At 45.6% G+C, this 25214-nt stretch overlaps 2 protein-coding genes across 2 annotated transcripts in view; both read left to right on the forward strand.

Moving 5' to 3' along the window:
* The window catches only part of si:ch211-26b3.4 (connector enhancer of kinase suppressor of ras 2), a 49107-nt gene extending 29916 nt beyond the window's left edge, over positions 1 to 19191 (forward strand). The window contains 16 exon segments of the mRNA XM_037459885.2: positions 3587 to 3714; positions 3820 to 4021; positions 4023 to 4032; positions 5415 to 5501; positions 6302 to 6510; positions 8787 to 8824; positions 8918 to 8960; positions 10371 to 10419; positions 10794 to 10966; positions 11615 to 11688; positions 11838 to 11909; positions 13336 to 13406; positions 13505 to 13605; positions 14308 to 14905; positions 15690 to 15991; positions 16125 to 19191. Of these exon segments, the coding sequence (XP_037315782.2) occupies positions 3587 to 3714; positions 3820 to 4021; positions 4023 to 4032; positions 5415 to 5501; positions 6302 to 6510; positions 8787 to 8824; positions 8918 to 8960; positions 10371 to 10419; positions 10794 to 10966; positions 11615 to 11688; positions 11838 to 11909; positions 13336 to 13406; positions 13505 to 13605; positions 14308 to 14905; positions 15690 to 15991; positions 16125 to 16334 (2367 nt within the window). The 3' untranslated portion in view covers positions 16335 to 19191.
* Positions 19192 to 19702: 511 nt separating this feature from the next.
* On the forward strand, positions 19703 to 24950 carry apool (apolipoprotein O-like). The gene is made up of 11 exons (XM_037459888.2): positions 19703 to 19839; positions 20419 to 20517; positions 20596 to 20721; positions 21156 to 21210; positions 21555 to 21653; positions 22272 to 22363; positions 22471 to 22587; positions 22820 to 23012; positions 23105 to 23401; positions 23637 to 23753; positions 24329 to 24950. The coding sequence occupies exons 1-11, from the start codon at positions 19828 to 19830 to the stop codon at positions 24415 to 24417; spliced, it is 1296 nt and encodes a 431-aa protein (XP_037315785.2). The 5' UTR covers positions 19703 to 19827; the 3' UTR covers positions 24418 to 24950.
* The last annotated feature ends 264 nt before the right edge of the window (positions 24951 to 25214 follow it).

The raw sequence follows: 25214 nt of genomic DNA on the forward strand, positions 1-25214 counted from the left end.
TGTGTGCCACACATTTTCCATGACCCCGCTTTCATAAATCTGTTATGTGTTTGGATACATAAATTATTGCTGTTTTAAAATGCCTGCTATTTCCTGCAACATAGCTTCTTATGTATCATTGATGGGTTATACACTCACCGGCCACTTTATTAGGTACCCCATGCAAGTAACGGGTTGGACCCCCTTTTGCCTTCAGAACTGCCTCAATTCTTCGTGGCATAGATTCAACAAGGTGCTGGAAGCATTCCTCAGGGAGTTTGGTCCATATTGACATGATGGCATCACACAGTTGCCGCAGATTTGTCGGCTGCACATCCATGATGCGAATCTCCCGTTCCACCACATCCCAAAGATGCTCTATTGGATTGAGATCTGGTGATTGTGGAGGCCATTTGAGTAGAGCGAACTCATTGTCATGTTCAAGAAACCAGTCTGAGATGATTCCAGCTTTATGACATGGCGCATTATCCTGCTGAAAGTAGCCATCAGAAGTTGGGTACATTGTGGTCATAAAGGGATGGACATGGTCAGCAACAATACTCAGGTAGGCTGTGGCGTTGCAACGATGCTCAATTGGTACCAAGGGGCCCAAAGAGTGCCAAGAAAATATTCCCCACACCATGACACCACCACCACCAGCCTGAACTGTTGATACAAGGCAGGATGGATCCATGCTTTCATGTTGTAGACGCCAAATTCTGACCCTACCATCCGAATGTCGCAGCAGAAATCGAGACTCATCAGACCAGGCAACGTTTTTCCAATCTTCTATTGTCCAATTTCGATGAGCTTGTGCAAATTGTAGCCTCAGTTTCCTGTTCTTAGCTGAAAGGAGTGGCACCCTGTGTGGTCTTCTGCTGCTGTAGCCCATCTGCCTCAAAGTTCGACGTACTGTGCGTTCAGAGATGCTCTTATGCCCACCTTGGTTGTAACGGGTGGTTATTTGAGTCACTGTTGCCCTTCTATCAGCTCGAACCAGTCTGGCCATTCTCCTCTGACCTTTGGCATCAACAAGGCATTTCCGCCCACAGAACTGCCGCTCACTGGATGTTTTTTCTTTTTCGGACCATTCTCTGTAAACCCTAGAGATGGTTGTGCGTGAAAATCCCAGTAGATTAGCAGTTTCTGAAATACTCAGACCAGCCCTTCTGGCACCAACAATCATGCCACGTTCAAAGTCACTCAAATCACCTTTCTTCCCCATACTGATGCTCGGTTTGAACTGCAGGAGATTGTCTTGACAATGTCTACATGCCTAGATGCACTGAGTTGCCGCCATGTGATTGGCTGCTTAGAAATTAAGTGTTAACGAGCAGTTGGACAGGTGTACCTAATAAAGTGGCCGGTGAGTGTAGTACGTTCTTTTGCCTTACTTTTTTGACGGTTTTAAGACAACTGGAAATATCTGCCATTTTGTCAAACGTGAATGCTTCATTTAATATCTTCATCCTGCGATCTTTATGGTGTTTTATTCCTGACCTTCAAGCCAACACTTGTCAGAAACAGATTTTACTATCCACAGTTGCATTAAAACTAAATACGAAGAATGTAAAGGTACCTGCATCAGCATAGAGACTGGATACTGGGGGAAACAGCTTGCGTGGAGTCTGGTCGCCTGGCAACCTGAAAGTGGCAAATAATTCAAATCAGTACATTTGTCACCCAGTAGGCTTGCTTTTTGCCTGGAGCCATTCCAGCTTGACCAGTAAAATATTCTTAACTAGAATGAGAATAGTAAGTTGACCACCGGGTTAAATGGTCAAGACAGTCGGTAGCTATACTCAATTTAATAATATGGCGTAGATTTGACAGCCTAACAAGGCTAGGACTGTAGCATGGGCCATGGAAGAAGCCATCACTTTTTGGAGTGGATCCGAAGTTTCTCACCATCAATAACCCTCTGTGTTGAGCTTATTGGTATCAGGCTACACATTGCTCGTTAAAGACAATAAATAGCTAATTTATAGCTAATAACCCATTTGTATAATAACCATCTGTAAACTATCCCACTTGTTACATGTCTTAATAACCAAATCCAAGGCATACTACATTTTTATTTCAGTTTGGATAAAAGAAGGGGCAGATATACAATTGATTTCTTTCACTGACACAAAGAGATTTTTTCAGGCTTTGTCAATTTCAGTTGGTTATCGAGCCCTATAACTGTTCTGGTCCTTGTGCGGGTGTGTGTGTGTGCGTGTGTGTCTGTGGGAGGGGGGGGGGGGTATTGAGTTTGCATGTGTGCATGTAAAGGTTGCGGGGGCATGTTGCAAAAGGAATTAGCAAAAGTAGCAGATTTTGAGGTGGGAGCGGACACAGCAGGGGTCAGATGGTTTAAGTGCTGTTTTTAACAGTCTGGAATTCAGCCTGCTGTGGAGGTCCAATCTCCCTCTACTTCTACCCCCACCCACCAGTTTTTTTTATGCAGGCAGGAGTGGGCTGTAATCACTAAATTACTGTTTTCACTCTCAGCTCAAGTCACCACACTGCACAGCTCCCTCGCCTCACCCTCTCCTGCACTCTCTCTCTCTCTCTCTCTCTCTCTCTCTGTCCTATTCCGTTGTCTCCCTCCTCTCTCACGTGCCCCTGTCTTCCCACCCCGTCTTCATTATTTAATGGGAAGCTACTACTGTAAACTGCCTTCATAAAAGCAAGACTTAGTTAGAAATAGGGGCTTGGGGAAGGGGGTAGTGAGGGTAGTGAGGAAAGGGGGGCGGGGGAGGGGGACGGGGGGGTTTGGGGGGAGAGAATGGAAAAGTTTGGAATATGAAATGAATGATTTGCCTAATGCTCCGTTGATGAATTGATGAAAGACCGGGCTTCTTAAATGGGAACGCTGCCTATCTGCCCTCGCCTGGTCTTTTTATTCTTTCTGTCCACACTCTCTTTTCTAAAATGGAGTGCCCCCCCCCCCCCCCCCCCCCCCCCTTCCACATACACTAACACACAAATCTCGGGAAAAAAAGCATGCTTGAGATAATTGTCTGCTCAAGCTCGTGTCTGTCAGCCCAGCTGAGCTGGCTTTGGACGTATATAATTTGCTTGAAATATGGTTTCCATGGCATCCGTAGTCAGGCACCCTGTCCTCCCAGAGTACCTGATGACGACTCCAAGTGTGCTTGAGTCGAGCTGAGGCAGGAGGCCGCGCTTGCTTTCCTTTCCTACAGCAAGCGAAGGGGGAGAGGAAGAGAGGGCAGAAGAGGGGTTGTCATGGGAACAGACACAGAGAGCCCGGTGTGAGTGAAGAGGCTTGAGACAAAATGAGAGACTAGTGGAGCGATTTTAACGTGGGAGAAGCTGCACAGTCAGACAAATACAAAATAAAAAAAAACATTGACATGTCATCTGTGTGGACTTAAGTCTCTTGGTTTGGGACGAGGACGATCGCGCAAACAAAAGGTCCCCTTTGCCTCCTAGCAGCGTAAGCTGTGTGCTCGTTTGTCTCTCTGTGAGGGGGGGGGGGGAGAAATCTAATGCCGCAGGTGGTGCTCCGAGATCTCCTCACCATCAATTATATCGCTCAATGAAAAGGTGCAAGTCACTCTCTCCCTCTCCCCGCCCCCCCCCCCCCCCCCCCCCCACCCAGCCGGTCCCCACCAGCCCCACCAGCACTTCCCCTACACCCATTGGAACTTTGGGCATGTCCAAAATGGACGCTCCCAGCATGCAGGACGTCTACATCCTCTCCCCCGTCTCTGGACTCTACAGCACCAGGTCAGTCGCTGTCGCTCACGATCATTATTGTGAAGATGTGATGCCACCGCTGGTGTTGTTGATGACGTTGATGATGATGACAACCCCCCCCCCCCCCCCCCCCAGGGAGGAGCTGGGTCTGATGTCCTGCGACGACATCAGCCGCTACAGCGTGAGCTCCCAATCCGGCTCCAAAGGCTCAGAGGCCGTCAGCTACTACTTGGACCAGGACAGCGGTCAGTACTTCTCCCTGCTGGAGGGGGACGGGCCCCCAGGCCCCGACTACGACAGGGGCCGCAACACGGGGGTTCGCAGGAGGGATAAGACCCCCCACCCACGGTAAGAGGGAGAGCGCCATCCGCCAGTGCGAATGGGGCGGGGGACGGCTCTGGTCCTGTTGCGTACGGCGCCGTGCTCTTTCCCACCGGTTTTTCTTACCCTTTTCTCAGAGTGCCTCATTCATTCTTCACTCACCTCATGGCTCTGCTTCTCTTGTGTGCTCACCACGCGTACGAACCACCCAAGAAACACTGATCACATGCCGAAGGTGTCAGTCCCGAAAACGCTGTGTCCAGCTCCCTGTCTGCCCCAGCGCCCGCGTCCCACTCCGCCCAAGACGGCGTCCCAAACATCCCGTACCTTCTTGGGAGACTCTCGGGGGGGCCTGTGACGTGCAGGGCGATGGTCATGTGACGGACGGATGCAATGCCGGCGGGCTTGTGCTGATCCAATCGTATGCCGATGATTGACGTCTTCTACACCAGTTTCATGATCACAGTGATTTTAGCTATCTTCTAATCAGCTATTTAGTTAAGATTTTATGAGAATTATTTTGAGAATCCCGTAATGTTTTCTGGTTTTCTTGTATGTTTAAATGTGTAAATGCAGAATTTTTTGTGCTGATTAAAATACATTCCAAACCGTTTGGAACTTGTTGTTTTACTCTATAAATAGGATATAAGAAGTAAATTGGAAATATACTACCATAAGTGATAAAGGAGGTTCTGTTTCTGCCGTATTTTTTGTAATAAAATGCTCTATAATTCATGCCAATGATAAATAAACAAACCCTTAGGTAAAATCCTCAAGAACATAGTTAGGAAAGAAACAGGAGAGTTTGGGGGTTTTAGGTTCTATTTAAAAAGGAGATTTATGACCGTGGTCGGAGAAAAAACTATTTATTTGAAGATATTTATTACGAACTCTAACGGTGAATAGACTCAAACAATTATGAATATTAGATACCACCATGGAACTTCCCAAGTTAATTACTTATATTAAGTTTTCAAAGCAATTTCAGGCATTATCTACGGCTAACTTTTGGTGGGTTTGTAGATTGCAACCAACATAAACTCCTTCCAGGTATCAAGCGTGTAGCTGAACAAGAAAGGCCCTTGTTTTCATTCGTTCTGACCTCATGTAGAAACATGGCCAAAGCAGAGTTGAAAATAAAGTGGACATTTTGGCCATGATGACTGAAAAGTGAGGTCGAGAAACCTTCTGTATGGACAAGTTGTGACCTGTTGTTAGTTCTGCTGAGAGAATTCATGTTGACAGGAAACTCACAGCGGGTCATAGGCGTCCCTCGAGAGTCTCCCCGTCCGTCCCCCACACCTGCACACAGTGTGTCTCACCTGTCCACCCCTCCAGCTATGTCCCACGCTGTCACTCAGTCCCACACCCCTGCGCACAAGTCTCTGACTGCTGATTGGTCGTTCCAGGTGACCTCAGGCCTGTTTCCATGCCTCCTGAATATAACTGGATGGCCGAGGCCAAGGAACCCAGCATGGGCAAGAGAGGGAGCCGAGGTACACACACACACACACACAAACGCTCGCACACACACACACACAAACGCAGCCGAACGCCAAACATAACGGAAACGGGTCGGACTGATGCCGCGCCACGCTCCATACTCTGCTCAACACATTTCAGCTCATCCTCTGGTTATCCATGGTGGTGTGGTTGTGTGAGGGTACATATCTGTCAGGTATGTATCTGACAGAGCGACAAGTAAATATAAATGCGAGGAAATTGCATTTATACAGCTGCTCTGGAATTGAGGGTATTTCTAAGTGACCATTTCTAACCAGCTTCACCATTTTGCTGCGAGTGCCTGATCCGTATTCGAGGTTCCTCACTCTACCATCAGAAAGCCCATGAATAACATTAAAGCACAATAGCTTCGTCTGGGGTCTGCCTTTCTGCTTTCTGCCACCTTTTACTCTTTTCACATTCTAAATGGATAATAAACAAATGAGTTGAGAATATTCTTCTCCATGGAGCGAAAGCAGAATAAAACTTTCTGTGACCGACAAGATTTAGCACAGCAGTGCCCCTTTAATCAGCAAAATCATGGGAGACCTGTATGTCCTCTGGCTGTAGATCCATAGTCTGAGTCACTTTTATCCCTGTCTGTGGGGGCTTATCTCTGGACGTCCATTCACCCTCTTCTGTTTCTACTCTGGGGTCCGACCTCAACTCTATGACGCTAAGCTCCCCCCCCCCACCCCCCCCCACCTGTGTGGTGTTCCTCCCTCTGTCATCCGTCCGGTTGAGCCTGTCCAGCCTCTAACGTCAAGCCTCTCCACCCTTGTCATCCCCACAGATTCGGACAACTCCCTGCTGCGTTACCTTAGCGACGACAAGATCCTGGTGATCGAGGAGGAGCCCGAGGTCCCGGGCAGAGAGAGCCGGCGGGATTCCACCAGACGCTCCCGGCGTAAGAGCCGCAATCCCAGCAGCCCTAGTTTCCCCATCAGCCCCTCCATGCTGTCCTCCACCCTGCGGCTAGACCAGCCCCCCGAGGCGTTGCCGGTATGTACACAGTTTTTGAACTGTGTCTTTTAATCTTTTCAGTCTAAATGTATAAATCGAATGTGTTGCGGTGCTGTAACTAGACAAGTTCTTCTTTCCATTTGCGTCCACTATTGTCTGGTTGAGTCCGTTAGACTTGAGGGAGCTGTTGGTGCTCTTTATGCCTGTTTTGTGTACACGTGGACAGAGAACTGCAGTTTAATGCCATGTTAAAAGATAAGGAGGGCTATACACCTTGTTAATGTTAACAAATCCCATAAAAAGACCAAAGCCAACAATTAATGGATTCTTCTAGATAAAGCTAAAACGTCATATAATATATCTTATTCCGCTGTGCCATAGGATTGTTTGTCCATTATTGACCAAACACAATAAGGCAGTCGTGACAAAGACTGGGTTGCCCCCCACCGGGGGGGTTAATCATCTTTTCCCAATGAGGGTATGTGAGAGCTTTTTGTGGACATTAGTACAGGAAATGGAGAAGAATCTTGATCTTGGTTGTGTATGTCTATCCTGAGCTCTGTCTCAGAAAATAGTGCCTGGTGTGTGTGCACTGTATTCACACATTTGAGTTTCCTTTAGACTACAGATCCAAGTTGTTTGAGGTTATTAATGAGACCTTTCAAAAATGAAAAAGAACCGTAGATATGTGTAACACATTATATACTAGATTAATATCTAATAAAATATCTAATAAAATATGGACTCACCCTGGATGTATTGTTTCTTTGTCTTTTACGGCATTTTTTACCAATAAGAAAAGCATGTTTTTAGTAGACCGCACTCGGTTGTCAACAATTAATAAGCATTAATTCAGGCCCAGTGAGCCGGCACGCACAATAGCAGGACCTTAAAACTGAAGTAGCCAAATATGATTTTCAACACCTCGGCTTTTGCTACCGTGACGTTTTAAAGTGACTGCACACAAAAAGGCCTTCTAGTGCCATTATAATCACCTTCAAGGCTTTACTCCTGACTTACTCGCACACCTACCTTCATCTCACAGTGTGTGCATGCGTGTGTCCACTCGGAGGGAGACAGTTTGTGCATGAGAGGTCACGGTGTTCTCAGATTCACACACATTGTTGATGTTGTGTATGCGTGTCAGGTAGAGGAGACATTGGAGAGTGAGGATGATCAGTGTCTTTGCGTGGCTGCCAGCTTCACACAGTAGGAGAATGACAATGTGACCCTCTTTAACTCTTCTGTCATTCACTCGCTAGTGCAAACACACACACATACACATACGCACGTGGGCACACACAGCACACACGAGCACGCAGGAGGGCATTTGTATGCAGGGTAGCCAACTCACAACTTATCCTAGCTCATCCTAATTTGCCCAACTCCTCGGACGCGCCTGAGTCTAAATAGGAGTTTATTCTGAACAAACACACAGACACACACACAGACACACTTGCATGCGCACATGCACGCAAACACGTACCCCTATGAGTAGGTGCATGACTCAGCATCAGCTCGACCTATTACAAGCGCAGCTGACAGACTGTGGTTAAAACGCGCCACACGCAATTACACACACACACACACACACACACTGCGTGCTAACAGTTTAGCTAACACCAGCCATCTCTAACGGTCTCAGTGCTTCTCATTGTGGTTACTCACATCTATTCTGAAGTACACTCTCCTGTACTAACAAGCTGACCTTAATGACCGGCTTATTTGCTTTCTCTCATTCTCTCTGTGTGATTCTTTTTTAATAACACAAGCGATTTACATTTTAGCACATTTTAACCTAGCGGTGGACAAGTCGCGGCGACGTTTCATTTCTCTTCCTGCACATTGTCTGCAGTAATGTTACCAAAAGCATGCTAATGGCTGTGACTCAGAGGCCCCTGACCGAGTGCCTCGTTCCCTGAGCTTGAGGCCAGTAGGCACATTCGATTAAGAGAGTGTCCCCAACTGGGCGTGGGATTTTAATAATACCCAATACAATACCTGATTTGATCTGAAAGCAGTCGCAGTACTCTTGTCATATTATAAAAGTGTGCTGATTTGACCAGTTACTATTGCACTAAATTGTATTTTCTAGTTAATAGCAACCTATGATGATGGATTTATTTATAATGTGTATTGCTGTAAAGGGGATTAACCAGAACTTCAAACATTAGTTCAACAATAACATAGATGTGTAATGTTCCAATCACCAAAATGTCAAGATTTTTTTTGAATGTTGCAATATTTCCTGTTTTGAATTTACTGAGGGTATTTGGAAAGTCTCTATGAATTATCTTGTTCCTTGTGTCTCCCAGCGAGGCGCAGACACACTTCGAGCAGACACCACAGACAGGTGAGGAGTCTGTCTTTGTGGTTGCACCACATGCTTGTGATTGACGGGAGAAGTTGTTTGTGGTCACATCCGATGCTGTCTGTCCTCCTGCAGGTACTCCGGCTCAGGAAGCTCAGGAGCCGCCTCAATGAGGAAGGTAGGAGATCGGACGGCGCCATGGGGCTCACTGTGCATCTCTCTGATTTTTCATGAAAGTTCTGATGATTTATTCACCTGTTTTTTAGATAATGTTGTCTTTCCAGTTCATTTCGATTCTGACCCAAACTGCATTTTAATGATGCAACAGAGGCTTCAGTCAAATCCCCAATAAGTACACATTTTCTGTTACATGGAGCTGTAGTTTGCCCAAATAAAAGCCAGACATTACATACGCATCCAGACTCGAAAAGGAGCAATACTTGAGATGAAAACCAATGGTTCAGGTGAGGTAAATGAATTTCCATATTTAGATAACAGAAAACTGTCTCCGCCTATCGCCTCTCATCCAAAGCACTTTGATTTGGACCTCCGCTATGAACAATTTTTATTCAGATTTGTCCCCTAGACAAATACTCAGACGGTGTATTCAGCTTCGTTAAAGTTGATACCCTTGGCTCCTTATCCTTCTCACATTTTCTTTGAGATGCTCTAGATAGTGTGTTGTTCAGGTGTTGTTCTTGGACACAAAATATGACAGGATAACGGTGAGGTTACTGTGATTTTGAAAGCACAAATAACACTGTTCCTTTCGCAAATAAAGGTTAAATTCATAAGCAACAAAAGTCTCCCATAGACAGTCCGGTGTGACCAGTAGCTTAACGTTATGGTTATTGCTGTGTAACAAACATTAGTGGGTAACTCCCTTTTAGCTGAGAACTAACAAAAATGGAATTTTAGTAGCAGTTATCCAACAAAATGTCCAAACCAGTGGTTCTCAACTGGTCTGGCTCCGGGACCCACATCACCCCTTAATGACAAGCCGCGACCCAAATCAAGGAACATTCTCAACATCTCAAATTTATTCAAAATCAAGTTCATAAGCTGAATTTCATATTCAGGATGTTTAATTATCCTAAAAACCCGAAGTCTCCCCCATATCAAAATGGTTTGACCCAACCTGGCACACGCTGCTGAAAACATGGACGGACGAGCTGGCAAAAGAAAAACGACACTCCGCTGCATTAAAAAAGTCCCTTCAAAATAAAATCACAGGATGTTTTTTTTTCTTTCTAATTTCTATTTTACCATGCAAAGGCCCGCGACCCAGTAAAAACGGGTCCGCGACCCACTAGTGACCTCGAATAGTTGATGTGGTCCGGGACATCCTCTCATCCCTGAGGGTTTTTGTCTCTGTGCATACACCACATGTTTCTCCATCACAGGTTGTTGGTCACTTCCTGGCTGTGTTATATATTACTGTGATCCCTCTGTGAGTGTAATCCTCTCAGCTGCCTGCTGGATGAAATGGAAATGAGCTAAACATGGAAAAGCAACTTGTTGAAACTTCATAAGTCCATCAACACAAATTTTGTTTTGAGCTAACATGCTTCTTCTCTCCCCCCCTTAGTCTTTCCATTACACCTCCCTAAGAACGAAAACCAAAAGGAGAAGTAAAGGTAAACATACATAGCCCACATACACATTATTTAATTAATTGAACATGTATATATATATATGATATATGTAGATTCGGAAAGAGGAAGCCCTTTATCCCCAAAATGTGGCTGTATCTAAATGACACATAATGATGATCTCATACTTACGCCTGACAGGCTTAAGTTCCCATTGTTGGATAATTCTACACAAAGAAAGACCTATTCTAAGCCACTGCAGACTGGAAAAGAGCCCATTTAGAATGACAGAGTCACCGGAACAGCTGGATAAACGGATGCATTTCTTTTTTTATTACCAGTTATTGTTTTTTTTCCAAATTAAAAACCGAATGCTATGCAAACCACTTTCCGTATCAGCATTCTGTCCTCCTTTGCAGGGTCTCTTACTAGTGCCAGTCGAAGGAGAATTTCCTGTAAGGACCTGGGCCATGGAGACTGTGAGGGCTGGCTGTGGAAAAAGAAGGATGCTAAAGGCTACTTCACCCAAAAATGGAGGAAGTACTGGTTTATCCTCAAAGAGTCCTGCCTCTACTGGTACACAAACCAAAACGTAAGGAATCCCATTCAACTGTCATCACGTCCTAAAACGTATCACCAAAGCTTTTTTCTATCACAACTCTATTGGCACAACTCACAAATAGCAATCACAACAAACAGCCCTGGTCCATGTTTACTTCCTGTCAGCGAACGTCATTCATTTATTCTGCAAACGGAAATTAGCCGGGACACATTTGGACCGTTGGAGACCACTACTGTGAAAGTGGCCTACGGGCCGTTCACATGTTGTTTTTTGCCCCCTCAAATCCATCGTTGACAATCTGTCGCCAATCTCAAAAGCGAGTGACTGCATTCAAAGAATTATGATCTTGGAACAACACAAAAGCGTTTGGTGTTTTAGATGTTTCGATTAAATGGATTTTTTTTTAAATATGTGTATATCAAAAAGAATGAATAAACTTGCAAATCAATTGTATTGGTGCTAGTGTGTTTACACATCCTAGTTTTAAAGCAAATAAAGTCATATCTCATGTATCTTCTTTTCCTGTCAAGGGGTGAAGAGAGCAAATATAAACAGCATATGCTATTTTCATATGCTTGACTAGACTACAAAATAAAATTGGAATGTCAGTATGGATGACATTTTGTTCTGTGTGCGGCTGATGATGTACCACCACTCTCCATCTGTCTCTGCCTGCAGGATGAGAAGGCTGAGGGCTTCATCAGCCTCCCTGAGTTCAGAATAGACCGAGCCATAGAGTGCAGACGGAAATTGTGAGTGTCCCTCACATGTCGCCAAAATTACTAATCAAGCACATTTGCATTTGTCCACACAACACGAACGCACACACACACACACACACACACACACACGTACGTCAAAAAAATCCCTAATCACTCCCATTCTCCCCAACCGACTGCAGTGCCTTCAAAGCCTGTCATCCCAAAATCAAGAGCTTCTTCTTCGCCACAGATTGTCTTGAGGAAATGAACAGGTGAGCCTCCGTCTCTGTGAGTCTCTTGAGCGCATGTTCGTGTCTCAATGTGGACAAAAGTCCGATGCCGGGGACGTCACATATCCTTTCGGGAATATTTTATCCCAGTAAACCAAGTTAACAGAAGACTGCAGCCCACACAACACAGAGCAATGGACCCAGCCGCGTCACATGTAGAACTGTGTGTGGTGTTGCGTCACGTGTGTGCTAATGTGAGAGGGAGATGGTAGTGATATTTGCAGGAGTGCTATCTGATGAGCTCTAATTATCCACACCTCTTCGCAATGACATGAAGAGATAATTGGGGGAGAGTAATTAACCAGCTATATTTGACTTCCATACTGTGCTGCAAGGTTCATGTGTGACACCACCAAATGTGTTCCACACATTTACATATACGTGTATCAGGCGTCAGAAAAATGGCCTTGTGTGGATTGTAAATGAAACACAGCGGGCTACAAACACAGCTTGTTTATTATAAAAAGCGACGCAGAAGATGGCATTAAAGATTGAAGACAAAGCTGATGCTCAAAACTGCCAGAAATATGCTGCTCTAAATCTTTCCTCCTTCACAGAAAATCCAACGCAACGACCGAAATTGGCTTTCTTTAAAAATGGCTGAAAGACGTTGGTTATGCAGTATCTTAGCAAACGTTACACTAGCAGGAGGGAACGGTGCATTTCTTTGGGACTATTTTCAGCCAGGCATTAATATGCATGTGGAGTGATCGTAAGTATCTGTGGCAACCGAGGGGCAATGCGTGGGATCAACTCCAACAGATTACAGTGGCCATGCTCATCTTCATAAGGGAATAATTTCACCCAGGGCAACTGTGCCTCACTGACGTGACTTCAATAGTTTTTGGACAACATTGGCGATGGCACCGAGGCTTCCACTACACAGAAAACACTTGTTACGGATCAATTCATAGTTAGTTTGGGTCTTTTCATGGAATTTGTCGAAACGTCTTAAATTCGATGATTTTTTTTACTGTTCTTCATGCACAGATTGGGCTTCTGTTCTTAGTAGCCTTACTTACAGAAACATTTCTGCAGAGAGTGGCAGGAGAAGCCGGTATCTGAGTGGTAGTGTGGGGGGGGGGGGCATGAAGCCTGGACGCATGGAGAGAGAGAGACATCTGAGAATAATAGGACAGTCCGTCACTTTTCTCATTCTGAAACAATCCCTCTAATTATCTCCTCCTCGCCAGGGGAAAGGAGCCAGTTAGACAGATATTAGCTGTTCAGAGACGCCATTTGAATTATTTAAAAGTGGAGGTTTTTAATGCATCCACCTCCAGTTTACCAAGTAGTACCCACTCTCCTCCTCCTCCTCCTCTTTTTATCTTTCTTCTGGCACTGTCCTCTTTCTTTTTTTGCACCTCAACTTTGCCTTCTTCTTTTTTCCTTTCCTTGTGTCCTACAGGTGGATGAACCGACTGGGACTAGCTGCTATTGGCTACACACCAGATGACAAGGTGCCTCGTCACGACGAAGGTGAGACAGATTGACCTTTCAAGCTTTTGCAGAGAATACGCATTTGCCCATCGATTGCAAACATCCACATGTGTGTCGGTTTTTATCAAATATATCAGACTACTGGAGTGAAAGCGATCAAGACGAGGTCGATGGCTCGATGACACTCAAACAGGAGGGACCCTCTTCCCTTTGTGATACTTATCACCGCACGTCATCAGTAAGTACACACACACCCACCCATTTCTGACAGAGTATTTTATTGCTAAAAGTCCCACACTTTTCTGAGGCTGCATTAGACCAGAGCTCCCGGCATTAATAAAACATCAGACTATGAGAGTATTTGGTTCTGTTAGTATCTCTTGGCTTAAATCAGCTGCCAGAACTTCTTCATCTGACCTCTAGGTGGCAACAAATGCCACTGCTCATTACATCTTTGTAAGTCAATTTAATGCCGAAAGAGACTTTTTCTCAGATGTGCGCAAAGCTCCAGTAGCGTTGCCACCACGCTGACCATACGGCCGTCATGTCAGCCATACTGCCATCTCATTGCTTTTTTGCGCTCATCTTTTGTTCTATTTCTGCTTTCTTGCCTGTCCTTCTTTCTTCTGTCCTTCCTTGCACACATCCTCCCTCTCCTTGTTTTGCGTGTGTCACATTTTCCTTGTACCTGTGCGCACCTATCGGTCGACTTCTATGCATCCACCCTCACTCCTCTCATTGTCCCGGCGTACCTTTCAACCCCCCAAACCCGTCGGGCCCTCAGGCTAACTTCCTTCACAGTTACGACCAGTTGCCCCGCTCGGTCAGCTCCATGAGTCTTATGCGCTCCACTCCGTCCCCACTCCCTCCATCAATGACTGCCTCCCCATCCCCCATCCCTCCACAGATGGTCTCTTCCACCTCCCCTCTCCCTCTCCAGGTCAATTCCTCGAGCCCCTTCCCGGAGCCTAAGCACGGCCGACACTTCTCCAGCGAGTCCACGCACTCCCACTCCTCTGCCGAGGACCAGCGCGGAGACGGCATGGGCATGGGCACGGGCACGGGCAGCACTAGCACCCACTCGTCCGGCTGCCGCTCCACGCACCGCGAGCGGCGCTCCTGGCAGGACCTCATAGAGACCCCTCTGACCAGCGCGGGGCTGCACTTCCTCCAGACGGCGCCGGGGGATGGCGATTACGGGGGCCTGATGGGGAGCATGGTCGGAGAGATGGGGCTGTACGGAGGGCTGGGCAGACAGGGCATGTCCCCCGAGAGACGCAGGCAGGCCACGCTGCCCGTGCGGAGACACCACGCCGCAGAGAGGGACAGGGAGCGGGACGGGCCCTTCCCTCTGGAGCGAGGGCCCCACGCGCACGGCCACTCGCACCGACGCTCCCACAAGCAGCGCAGCCAGAGTCTGCCCAGGAACAGGGACCCCATGCCGGGGAAGCTGCTGCACACCCCGGCTCACATGGAGGAGAGGAGCGAGGACGAGGAGGCGGAAGGGCAGGCTGCGGATATACTAGAGGGTGAGGAGGGTAAGGAAGTGGCACACTGTGTATTATGTCAGAGGAGAGAACCAGTAGTGTCATAGATGAATTGTAGGTTAGTGGTGGAGGATGCTTTCAGATGCTTTACTTAAAAGTAAGTATACCAAATAAAGTAAGTAAAAGAATCCATTACATGTAAAAGTGGTAAATTGAAAATGTTTCTAAAGGTAAAGTATTATTTGCAAAAGGTTGCATGAGTAGAAGTGAACGGGCTAATGAATTAATATTTACTATTTTTTAAAGATAGTAAACATTGTTTTATCAACATGATACTTTAATAAATTAAATGAGAATTGCTTTTAAAAATGATTTTGAACTGATATCTGAAGTCCCCTGATGATTAGGGCCCTAGAGGTCAGGATTAGAATAATTATACATAGTTTTGTGGTATTCTTAAACTGGGAGTTTAGTGGCACAAAATCTTCAAAACACAACATCATCACTGTGGATAGAAAATATTAAAAGATCAAATTCTATACAATTCAAATTTCTTTTACAGATGTTACTCCCCCCTAATGTTTGCTATTGGAAAACTGTAGCGTTACCTTTTCAATGCACCGGAACACATTCAAGTAAAAAAAAAACTGCGGTACCACTTGTTACAACAAATTTATTATACAGGCGAACAAACAGAAAGGTTTGGAGTCCATTGGGCGTAGTTGACATTATTGTATTATTTGTTTTTTGTTTTTTTTACCAACTGAGTCATTTCAGGTATACATGTAACGCACCACTGCATATCCAATAGAAGCCCATTGTGTCATTCTAGCAGTGAACCTGACCCTCACCGGCCCTCTCCTGGGGGTCTCGGACAAGCGTGAGTTGAGGGTTGAAAGCAGAGAGAGGAGGGTGTCGGAAGGCAGGGAGCGGCGGGTGTCTGAGGCCCGAGAGCCCGAGCCGTTGGACGGGCTGGAGCAACTCTACCGAGCCCTGGAGCAAGCCAACGTGACGGCCCTCGGGGACCCTAAACCCTGCAGCAGGCAGGAGTATCGACGTTGTTTCACTCAGAGGGCCAGGGACCCTCTGCTCAACGACAGGCTGCACCGGGTCAGGGCCCTCCGCAGCACTCTGAAGGTAGCACCCAAGGGTTTCGGGGTCTGTCGCAAACGTGACAAAGATTTGGGGTGTTTAGATGTGTTACGTTTCAAGGTGGTGACGTCCCGGTCGTCTCTTTGCCGCCCCCCACCCTCCCCTCCTCCCCTCCCAGGCCAAAGAGTCCGAGCTGGCGGTGATCTGTGCCCTCCTGGAGGACCCCGGCCTGTGCTCCGACACCTTCAGGGAGTGGAAGCAGTGGCACGGCGAGATCTACTCGGACATCTGCCAGCTAAATAGCGGCACCAACGGCCAGGACGACCTCTCCCCGCTGGCCGCGCCGCTCATGACCCACACGCACTCCTTCATTGAGACGCACGTGTGATGAAGACAGCCGGAGCCGAGACTGAACTGACGCACACGCTCAACCACACCAACACAGAGAACTTTACATTGGCTGAGTCATCACGACTCTGAGCACGCATTCTCTCTCTCACACACACACACACACATACACACGTATTGTAAGATGTGTAAATATCATAGAGGGAACAGTCTGAGACCTGCGTGTATGAACTTTTGATAATCCCAAGGACCCCACAGGGTGCCTATTGCATGCCTGAACAGAAAGCATTAATCTTCCTTTGTCTACGGGACTCAGCATAAACGCCACACGCTTGTCGAGCAAAATGGAGAAAAAAAAGGAGACTTTTTAACACGTTGGTTCCTTTCTATTCACTCTGTCTATTCTTTCCTGTTCGTTTTAGGGGGCAAGGGGGAGCTATGTAGCAGCAATACAGAGGAGAATCCTTTTCACCACAGCACTGTACTTTTGTACTGATGAACTTTGCACCCAGAGCCACCGGTTCTCCGCCCCGTTCTCTCCGTTCTCTTTGTTTTCTCTCACTGCATCTTTCGCTGATTTTACAGGGACCTCACTTGTTACGATACAGGCCGGACCGTGTGGGGAAAGTAAAGTGCCGATTTATGAAATAAGACTCTGAAAGGGTAGCCATCAATGCTGCCTTGTCTGTTTATTTGGGTCCCTCTGGGAGCCAATGAAAGCAAGCGTCACACCCATTGAGGAACCGCGTCGTGTCGGCTAGTTGCGCATTAATTCAAACTGTGAACTGTTAAAAACACACACACACACAATTGTATCCGCAGAAGGAGGCTCCTCTGATAGTTTGTATTCTCTCTCTCTCCCATTGTTTTCCTCTCTCTGTGTTCCTGTCCATCTCCTCCTTTCTTTGTTTCCTCTCTCGCTCTCTAGTCTAGTCTAGTCTAGACTGGTGTATATGTGTATACTGCTGTGTATACTGATGTAAATGTTTGCGTTCCACTACCACTGTGACACGTTTCTAGAGGTAGCAGAGAGAAGACAGAGCGTATGTATTTGCGTGGATGCAAGACATTTTTTTCAGTTGTTTATTTTAATTTTATATCCTTAAACAGCGAATGCAAGAGTTCTTTTCAAATGAGTCACTCACTACAAAGAATGCACTTTCTATATCTCTATATCTCATTTGGCTGCATCACCTGGTCGATGTCACATCGGCCTCTTTACCATTGCTGTTCAAAATATCAGGTAAAAGCATTTGCCGTCTCATTTTCTAAAGATTTGTGTACAGTCTACAAATATATTTAAACATAGAAGAATATATAAATCTATTTACGTTTTGTGTCATAGATATAATGTAAAGTATGATGTATTCTATGCCAAGGTTTTGCAGTGTCCCCTTCTTCACGCTGTAGATGCAGGGTGTTTAGCAGTTGAACATCTAGGAGGCAGACAACAACAACAACAACAATAACAACAACAACAACCACCACCGTCAATTAACAGTTGATTGACCAATTTTAACACCGCCGGCTGACCCTTCTCTTGGTGATGTGTTGCATGAGAAAAGTCATGAGACTGATTAGATTGGACACGGTAAATTTTTGTGGATCTTTTGTGTTCTTTCATTCCCTCCTCCTTTTATCCTCAGCTCATGATTGCAACATAATTAGACTTGTAGCGCATGATACATGCAAAAATACTGTTTAAGAATGACAATTTATTTATATATTCATAGATTCAAAGTATTCTTCTGGTTTCATTAGAACGTGTTTGAAGACACACACTGTATTATAACTGCGGCAGGCACTGTTGCTGTGCGGTTACCTAATCTGATGCAGATCCTTCTTTAGCATCTTACCAGGAGGTTTCAATTTGGTATTTCGTTTACACAGGAAGACCAAACACGTGTCCGAAGGATTCAGGAATCGTACCTGAGAGACGACAGTAAAGCTAATTCCAAAAGGAAAGCTATTATGACATTCCCCCCTAAGCATACGGTCGACACCGGGCAGTTGAAGACCTCCACATCAAAAGGTCTATAATGTCTGGGAAAGTTGGATGAAACCTTTCAACGGCAGTACCAGGCCAAGGACTAAACGGTGCCCTCCAGTGTCAAAGACCCTGAGAGACATGCGTAGCACCTGCTGCATACAGCACTATCTGTACTTATTTTTCATATTTTACTGTAGTTCTTTTGAGTGTAGGTTCAAGTTTTCTCATCATGTCACATCGTCGTGAAATATCCAACACACCCCAGAGATATAGGTCATGTTTTTTTGGTTAATTTGAGAGTAACACAAAGAAACTAAATGATGCAAGCACTTTCCCTGTGCCTCCCAACCCTCTCTTTGGCAACAATGGACTAACTATACTAGCGATCCGACACACACACACACACACAGCTGCAGAGGAGCTACAGTACAGTTTTGGTCTGCAGGCCTCACGCTGTTTCTCATCTGTAGTGGTTGCTCCACTGAGCGCACTGTAGACGATGAAATGCGCGTTATGATTAGTGGGCACAGACTGTATTAGTCCTCCCACATCTGTGTGTGTGTGTGTGTGTGTAAACCTGCAGAAACAGGCCGAAAAGGGAGATTCCACTGTGTTCTTTCAGGGGTGTACACCTCATGGTACATTGCACAGGTGTGTAAGATGTAAGTTGCACTGCGACATTAAAAAAGGAACATATTGCTCTTTTTCAAGAATAATCTTAGCTTACTGTTATTCTGTACATTAAACTGACTAAAGAAGATATTAAAAAAGAAAGAAAATTACATTTATTCTTCCTAAAGTAGCCTTTTTTGGTTTCATATATATGAATATATATTACAGAAAATACAGATTGTAAACTTAAGTTGTTAAACTTTGACTTCAATAAACTGAATCCTCTGCACTATGAGCTATGTATATCTGTATATGTCTACTCTTTCTTGGATTTATTGAAGAGGCATTACAGCGTGTTCTGTACTTTTGGTCATGCCATAAACAAGGAGTTTGTGTTTTTTTTCCTTTACCAGCTGATATTGAAAAATGCATACAAACTGGAAACTCACCTGCTTACTCCTCATAAGCACCGAAATAGTTAGAGACAATTAAACTGTATGGCTGTTTTATGCATACATCCACACAGGGCATCCATTGTATTCCAGATGAACGGCAGATGAATGGTTTTACTGTCTGAACCTCAATGTGCAATGTGCATGTCCTACCACCCAGTGATCTCAACTATGCTGAGACGATACTCAATGCATGGTAGTTTGTGGCCATTTGAATGATCTATTTTACATTCAAAATTGATTTTGAGACACGATCAAAAATAATGGCAAATAATTGAATTACCAGCCTCTGAGCCCTTTGGGGTCTGAGGCCTTGCCTAATTTGTCCGTTAATAAAAAAATATTTTGCACATTCGCCCTGACGTTTGATCCGCCGCAGCAGCCTCTACAGGCCGGCAGGTGGCAGCAGCAAGCCGCCGGTTCTTCCACTCCAACCCTGCGCCTCAGAGCCGAAGGAGGAACGGAGGAGGAGCGCTGTCATGGCGGCCAAGGTGAATGCATGACATTTGTTCTTCGTCAAAGTGTGTTTTTTCTTAATGAACGGCCGGCAGCGCAGTCCACGCGTTCTTCCCCGGGGGTCGTCGGTGCCTCCTCGGACTGACGTTTACTCAGTTGAACGCTGTGTTCCTTTGAATTAGCTTCGCTCGTCGTGCTAGCTGCGTTAGCCTCGCCGATGCTAACAACTATCCACAACTGTCGTGAATGTGTGGGTCTAAACCTAACGCCAACACTTCGATGCACGTTCACTTACACGGCTGTTCGATAAGATGAATGCAGCACGGAAAGTTACCTAAACACAGACACACACATGCCAGCGCTGTATTAAAGTTTAGTAAATACGACGCATGGTGTGGTTTAAAGTATCTTTTAAATGAGCTCCGGCTGATACTTTGATAATATTCTTCCATAAACAGAGTCAGATTCCTGTAATCTTGGTCCATCTTCCTTTTATTTACCACTCCTCGCCATGAGTCACCCACACATCATTGTTTTGTGTGTGTGTGTGTGTGTGTGTGTGTGTGTGTTTGGTTGCGATGAGTGGACCCATCCTTCTGGTTCCTGTGTCCTAGGTGGTGATGCTGGCCGTCCCGACGGTGATGGGCATAGCCTCCATCCGGGTGTATTCTGTGAGCGAGGTGACCAGCGACGGACTGGTCACTCGAGAAAAGGTATGTTCGGTTCCCAAAGGCGACGCGGCAGACTTGAATTGTCGCACGTCGTGATCACATGCTGACCTCCGTCCCCAGCTGAACATCTACAGCCCGCTGCCACAGGCGGTCCAGGCCCACTTTGTGCCAGAGAGGCCGGGTGTCGTTGAGCGTGGGTTAACTACAACAAGAGAGGGCCTGCTACCATTTGTCCAGGCTGTTAAGGTATTTATATTGTGCCGGATGCATTCACAGCAGTACACCACTTGCTGCAGAAGCAACAATACTTTCACATTCCGACCCGAAATGAAATTAATGGGTGCAAGTGTTGTGTAAATGGGCCACACGCTTGTCTTGCAAACTGCAAGAGTTATTTTTCCAACCCTGATTTTTATCCTCCAGTTTGTGGTCACAGAGCACGATCCCACGTGCTGCGACGCTCCGTGCACCCACGGCTTTGCGAACCGCAAGGTTCAGGAGTCAGACAGGAAATAGGGTGTATGCAGTTAACTTAGCAGCTGCAAGGCTTGCTGCCAGGAGATTTGGCAGTTTGATACTGTGTCAGATGGGGAGAGAAAACAACTTCACACTTACTCAGATGTAGATGTGTTGTTTAGGGCCTGTTGTAGTAGTTCACATCAGCTTTTTCCCCCCTGCAGGGCGCTTGTGTCGCTGTGAAAACAAGAAGCGTTAACATATACTATGCAGGAGAAGGTGAGTCGACTACATGTGGTGCTTTCCCTCCTTCCTTGAAACTCAAAACTGAACCCTTGGTGCCCTTCACTTGCATGTTTCTACCGACACCCTAGAAACACATCTCACTTAGTGTACCGGAGTCCTCTATTCATTACCTTTTATATTACAGAATGTAAGGTTACTATCTCAAACAGTTCACTGTGCATGTATTTCTGTCCAGTAATACTATTACACATGATATTACTACTGTTATTATTATCATTTCATTAACACTGGGGAAGTGTATTAGAACAATATGAGCAGGGTAGGACAAGTCGAAGGAAGGTTTATCATCATGTTTACTGTTTTCCTGTGTTTCCCAGATGTGTACTATTACTTAAAAGACCCACCCGCGGGTTTCTTACCCAGATTTGGAACCATCACCCTGGGCGGCCTGCTTGGCATGTTCTTGGCACGGAAAGGTAACCTGATCCTCCGCCGCCGTATCACTTAAGACCTTCTGGGAATGGGAATGATTGTGTCAACCTAATAATGTATAATACTAATAATATTGTAGTAAATTAAAATAAAATCCATGCATCTACATAATTGGAGGCAAAGAGTAACTTCACACGTTACAATATATAAGCCTATGTTCATTTGACCTTTGTCACATTTTTTCAAATTGCATATCCTTTTAGTTGTTTCCTTTCCTTGGCAACCATGGGACGTTTGATTGAGACTGGGAAACGATAGAAGGTTCTGTGGTCCTTGTCTTCACAGTAAATCCCAAGTTTTAGACGTAACTGTGTTGTATAATCAACTGGCTATTTGTCAGGAATAGAAAATGATATTCCATCAGTCCCTTGCATAATCATAGTAGCACGCAAACCACGGCTTGTACCTTTAAAAGCCTGACTTCTGAGGAACACTTGGAGTTAAGTTTCTGGTTCTGTTTTTCTCAGCAGTCCTACTCTCTCTGTGGGGAGTCAGTTAAATGAAAGTTCTCAATAGCAGGCACTGATTGAATTTGGCTCCAGGTGTTAATCTGTGCCGACTTTGACTGATTGCCATTCTTCCCTGTAAACCTTTTATTTCAGGCTCTCATTTCAAGAGGTTAGCCGTTCCACTGGGCCTGATGAGCGCGGGAGCTTCAGTGTGCTACCCGGCTCAAACGGTGGCTGTGCTGAAGGTAACCTACTTTTATAAATATCTTTTTAATGCAGAACTTATTAATGGCAGTAACAAACGTGATTAATTCCCGAATTTCCCACTATCACTCTCTTTTGTGGTGCCAAGGTGACTGGTAAGAAGGTGTACGCTGCCGGGCAGTGGAGCAGCGCTGCAGTGTCTTCACTGCTCACCTCCACGTCCCAGGAGCCCGACATCAAAGGGACGGCTGCCTCACGACCACAGGTTAACGAGTTATATAGATGTAACCACTATTACGTGGAAGATGGAAAGCAGTGGTTAACCCCAGATTATTATCTCCTTTTCCACTGAAGGGTTTCCATTCCACATCTTTTACTTTCTTGAAAAATCCCCAATGCTCTGAAAAGGGTTGTAGTTCTTTCCTGGTAATTTGCCGTTTTAGAGGTGTGTGTGTGTGTGTGTGTTCTAATAGATGGTTGATTTTTAATTATAATAGATGGCTGCAGTTGTTGACGAGGCCTCGGAGCCCCCCTCAGGCAACTCGGCCCCGAGCTCGACAGACCCGGAGACAGAGGTCGAATCAGCTGGGTCTGTTCCGGTGTCTGAGTCCGCTGTCGCTGTGACAACAGAGGAGTCGGTACAACTTCTGGTGAGCTACCCCAACCTGACCCCAACAGAGACCAGCACAGGTATGTTGGATATTGATCTGTCTGCTTGTTTGTCTGTTTACATCTCTGTTGTTTGACTACTGGTGGTCTGCTGTTTTTCCTCTCCTGTCCAGATCCAGTGGCAGCAGAGACAACCTCTGAAGACGTATGTGCATCTGTTGAAAGCCAGCATCCCTCTGACATACAACTGGTAGCAGATGACTTCTCCACCGACACCAGCCCAGCTATGCCCACACCAAGCTTAGAACCAGAGACGTTAAATGCTTCTCCAGTGGAGGCCGACACAGGAGTGGACTCTATCCAAGTAGATTTTGTCCCAGTGGAGGCTTCTCCAGTGGAGGAGGCTGAAGTTGGTTCCAGTCCATCCACTGAGGAACTGCCAGCTCCAAAGGCCTCAAATGAGCCAACAGGTAAGCATATATTTTTTGCCTTTAGTGTCAAAGTGGAGTTCTTGGAAACCCACTATCGGAAGGGAATATAATGTAGCTAATTGTGTAAAAAAGAGGTTGCTGAGCACACTGGTGAACATTTTACCAATTATTTTCCTTTGCGGTTAAAATATAATGAAGTTAGGATAGAGATGGAAACCTTTCCGTTCATGTCCGTGGTGCTGATCCCGTGTTGTATTTTGATACGGCTCTGCAGTCCTAATGCAAGAATCGGAAGCCTCTGTTAAACCGGAGTTAACTGAGCCACAACCAGTTGCTGCCGTGGAGGAGACACTCGCACCACCTCAACAGCCTGCACCAGAAAACAGCAAAGGTACTGTGAACACAGGCACAGTGGGCATCTAGACTCAGACTAAGCTCACAGGCACCTTCATGTGCTGGGTCTTTCTCAGACGGACAGCCCTTGTCCAGCAATGTTTGTCTTGCGTCACAACCCAACTCTGAAGTCCATGGGAAAACATTCCAGTTTGACAGATGAAGGAGAGCGTGATTTCTGTGTGCTATTAACTGAGCCGTAACCTGTTGGATTCTACTATTAGCGGGCAGACTGCAGGGAATTGACTCCAGTTAAATGTATAACTCAACTCGACCTCACTTCCCTGGGGTCGGCATTCTGGTGCCGTGTGTCTTTGTGCACATGAGAATCCATGTCCATTGTAGTGAAGTCTAGCTCACCAGTTTAGTATGATCATAGAAGACTGTGATGAACAGGACACAGGCGTTAATTAATAAATTATAACAAAAATACTAACATGGGTTTTGTAGTTATTTTAGTGGATAGTTATGGATGTATTGACAGTCTGGACTAGTTTAATCACTTAAGGTTTGCATGTGCTATTACTGTGCTTGTGACCGCTTTGTTTTTTCGTGTCCTCTGCTGCCCTCCAGGGGGCTCCAGTTTCACAGCGGACCCTGCTCTGATGGACTTTGGCCAGTCCACCCCCGAGGATGAAGACCTTTACAGCACACGCAGCTGAATGGCCGCAGGAGAAAGCTCATTCCCACGCTGCCATCTCGTACCTCCTCCCGATAGGCAGAGGCTCCGTACCCTCACGCCGTGTAAATAGGTTCATTTGCAAAAGTCAGGAAGTTTTTCATCACCGTTTCCATTCTTGTTCCTTCGGCCCCTATCATTTACTTTTGCACACAAACGGTCAAAGTATGTCTGCTTTTTAGAAGCAAAAAGCAGCATTCACCCAACAACAACAAATGAGTCAGATGAAAAAGGAAAGAATCTCACCAACTGTTTCCAAGTCTTTTCATCCACAGGTGGCAGATTGTGAATTAGTCTCTGTATGTGTCATGGATCATTTTTGGCCTTTTTGCGATAACTTTCACAGTCATCGGTGCGTGGAGCTTTTATTTTCCATAATTTATCCCACTGCTTAGATGTGCTGATTAGTGCACATGGGCTGTTAATGATTACAATATGGATGGTTGCTGTTCCATTGTACGGCGTCGGAAATTCTCCATTTGTTTAAAATCAAAAATAAATCTATATTTTTCATGATTTCATGTTGTGCTTTAAGTACTTTAATTGACAGCATGACATTAGGTCAGTTGTGGTTATTGTCCTGCACAGTAAGTAAGTAGCACACACTACAAATTGTGCTGTGAGCCATTTGTCATGAAAGCATAAAACTTCTAATTTATAACATAACACCGGAAAGGATAAAAGGCCTTTCCTGAAACCCAAATCATCACCCAAATCCCTCCAAAAGCATCATTAAAAATGAAGGCTACTAGTGTTAGAAGTTCTAAATTCATTCATCAA

Source organism: Pungitius pungitius, chromosome 2 (genome assembly GCF_949316345.1).
Source record: "Pungitius pungitius chromosome 2, fPunPun2.1, whole genome shotgun sequence".
Classification (NCBI taxonomy): Eukaryota; Metazoa; Chordata; class Actinopteri; order Perciformes; family Gasterosteidae; genus Pungitius; species Pungitius pungitius.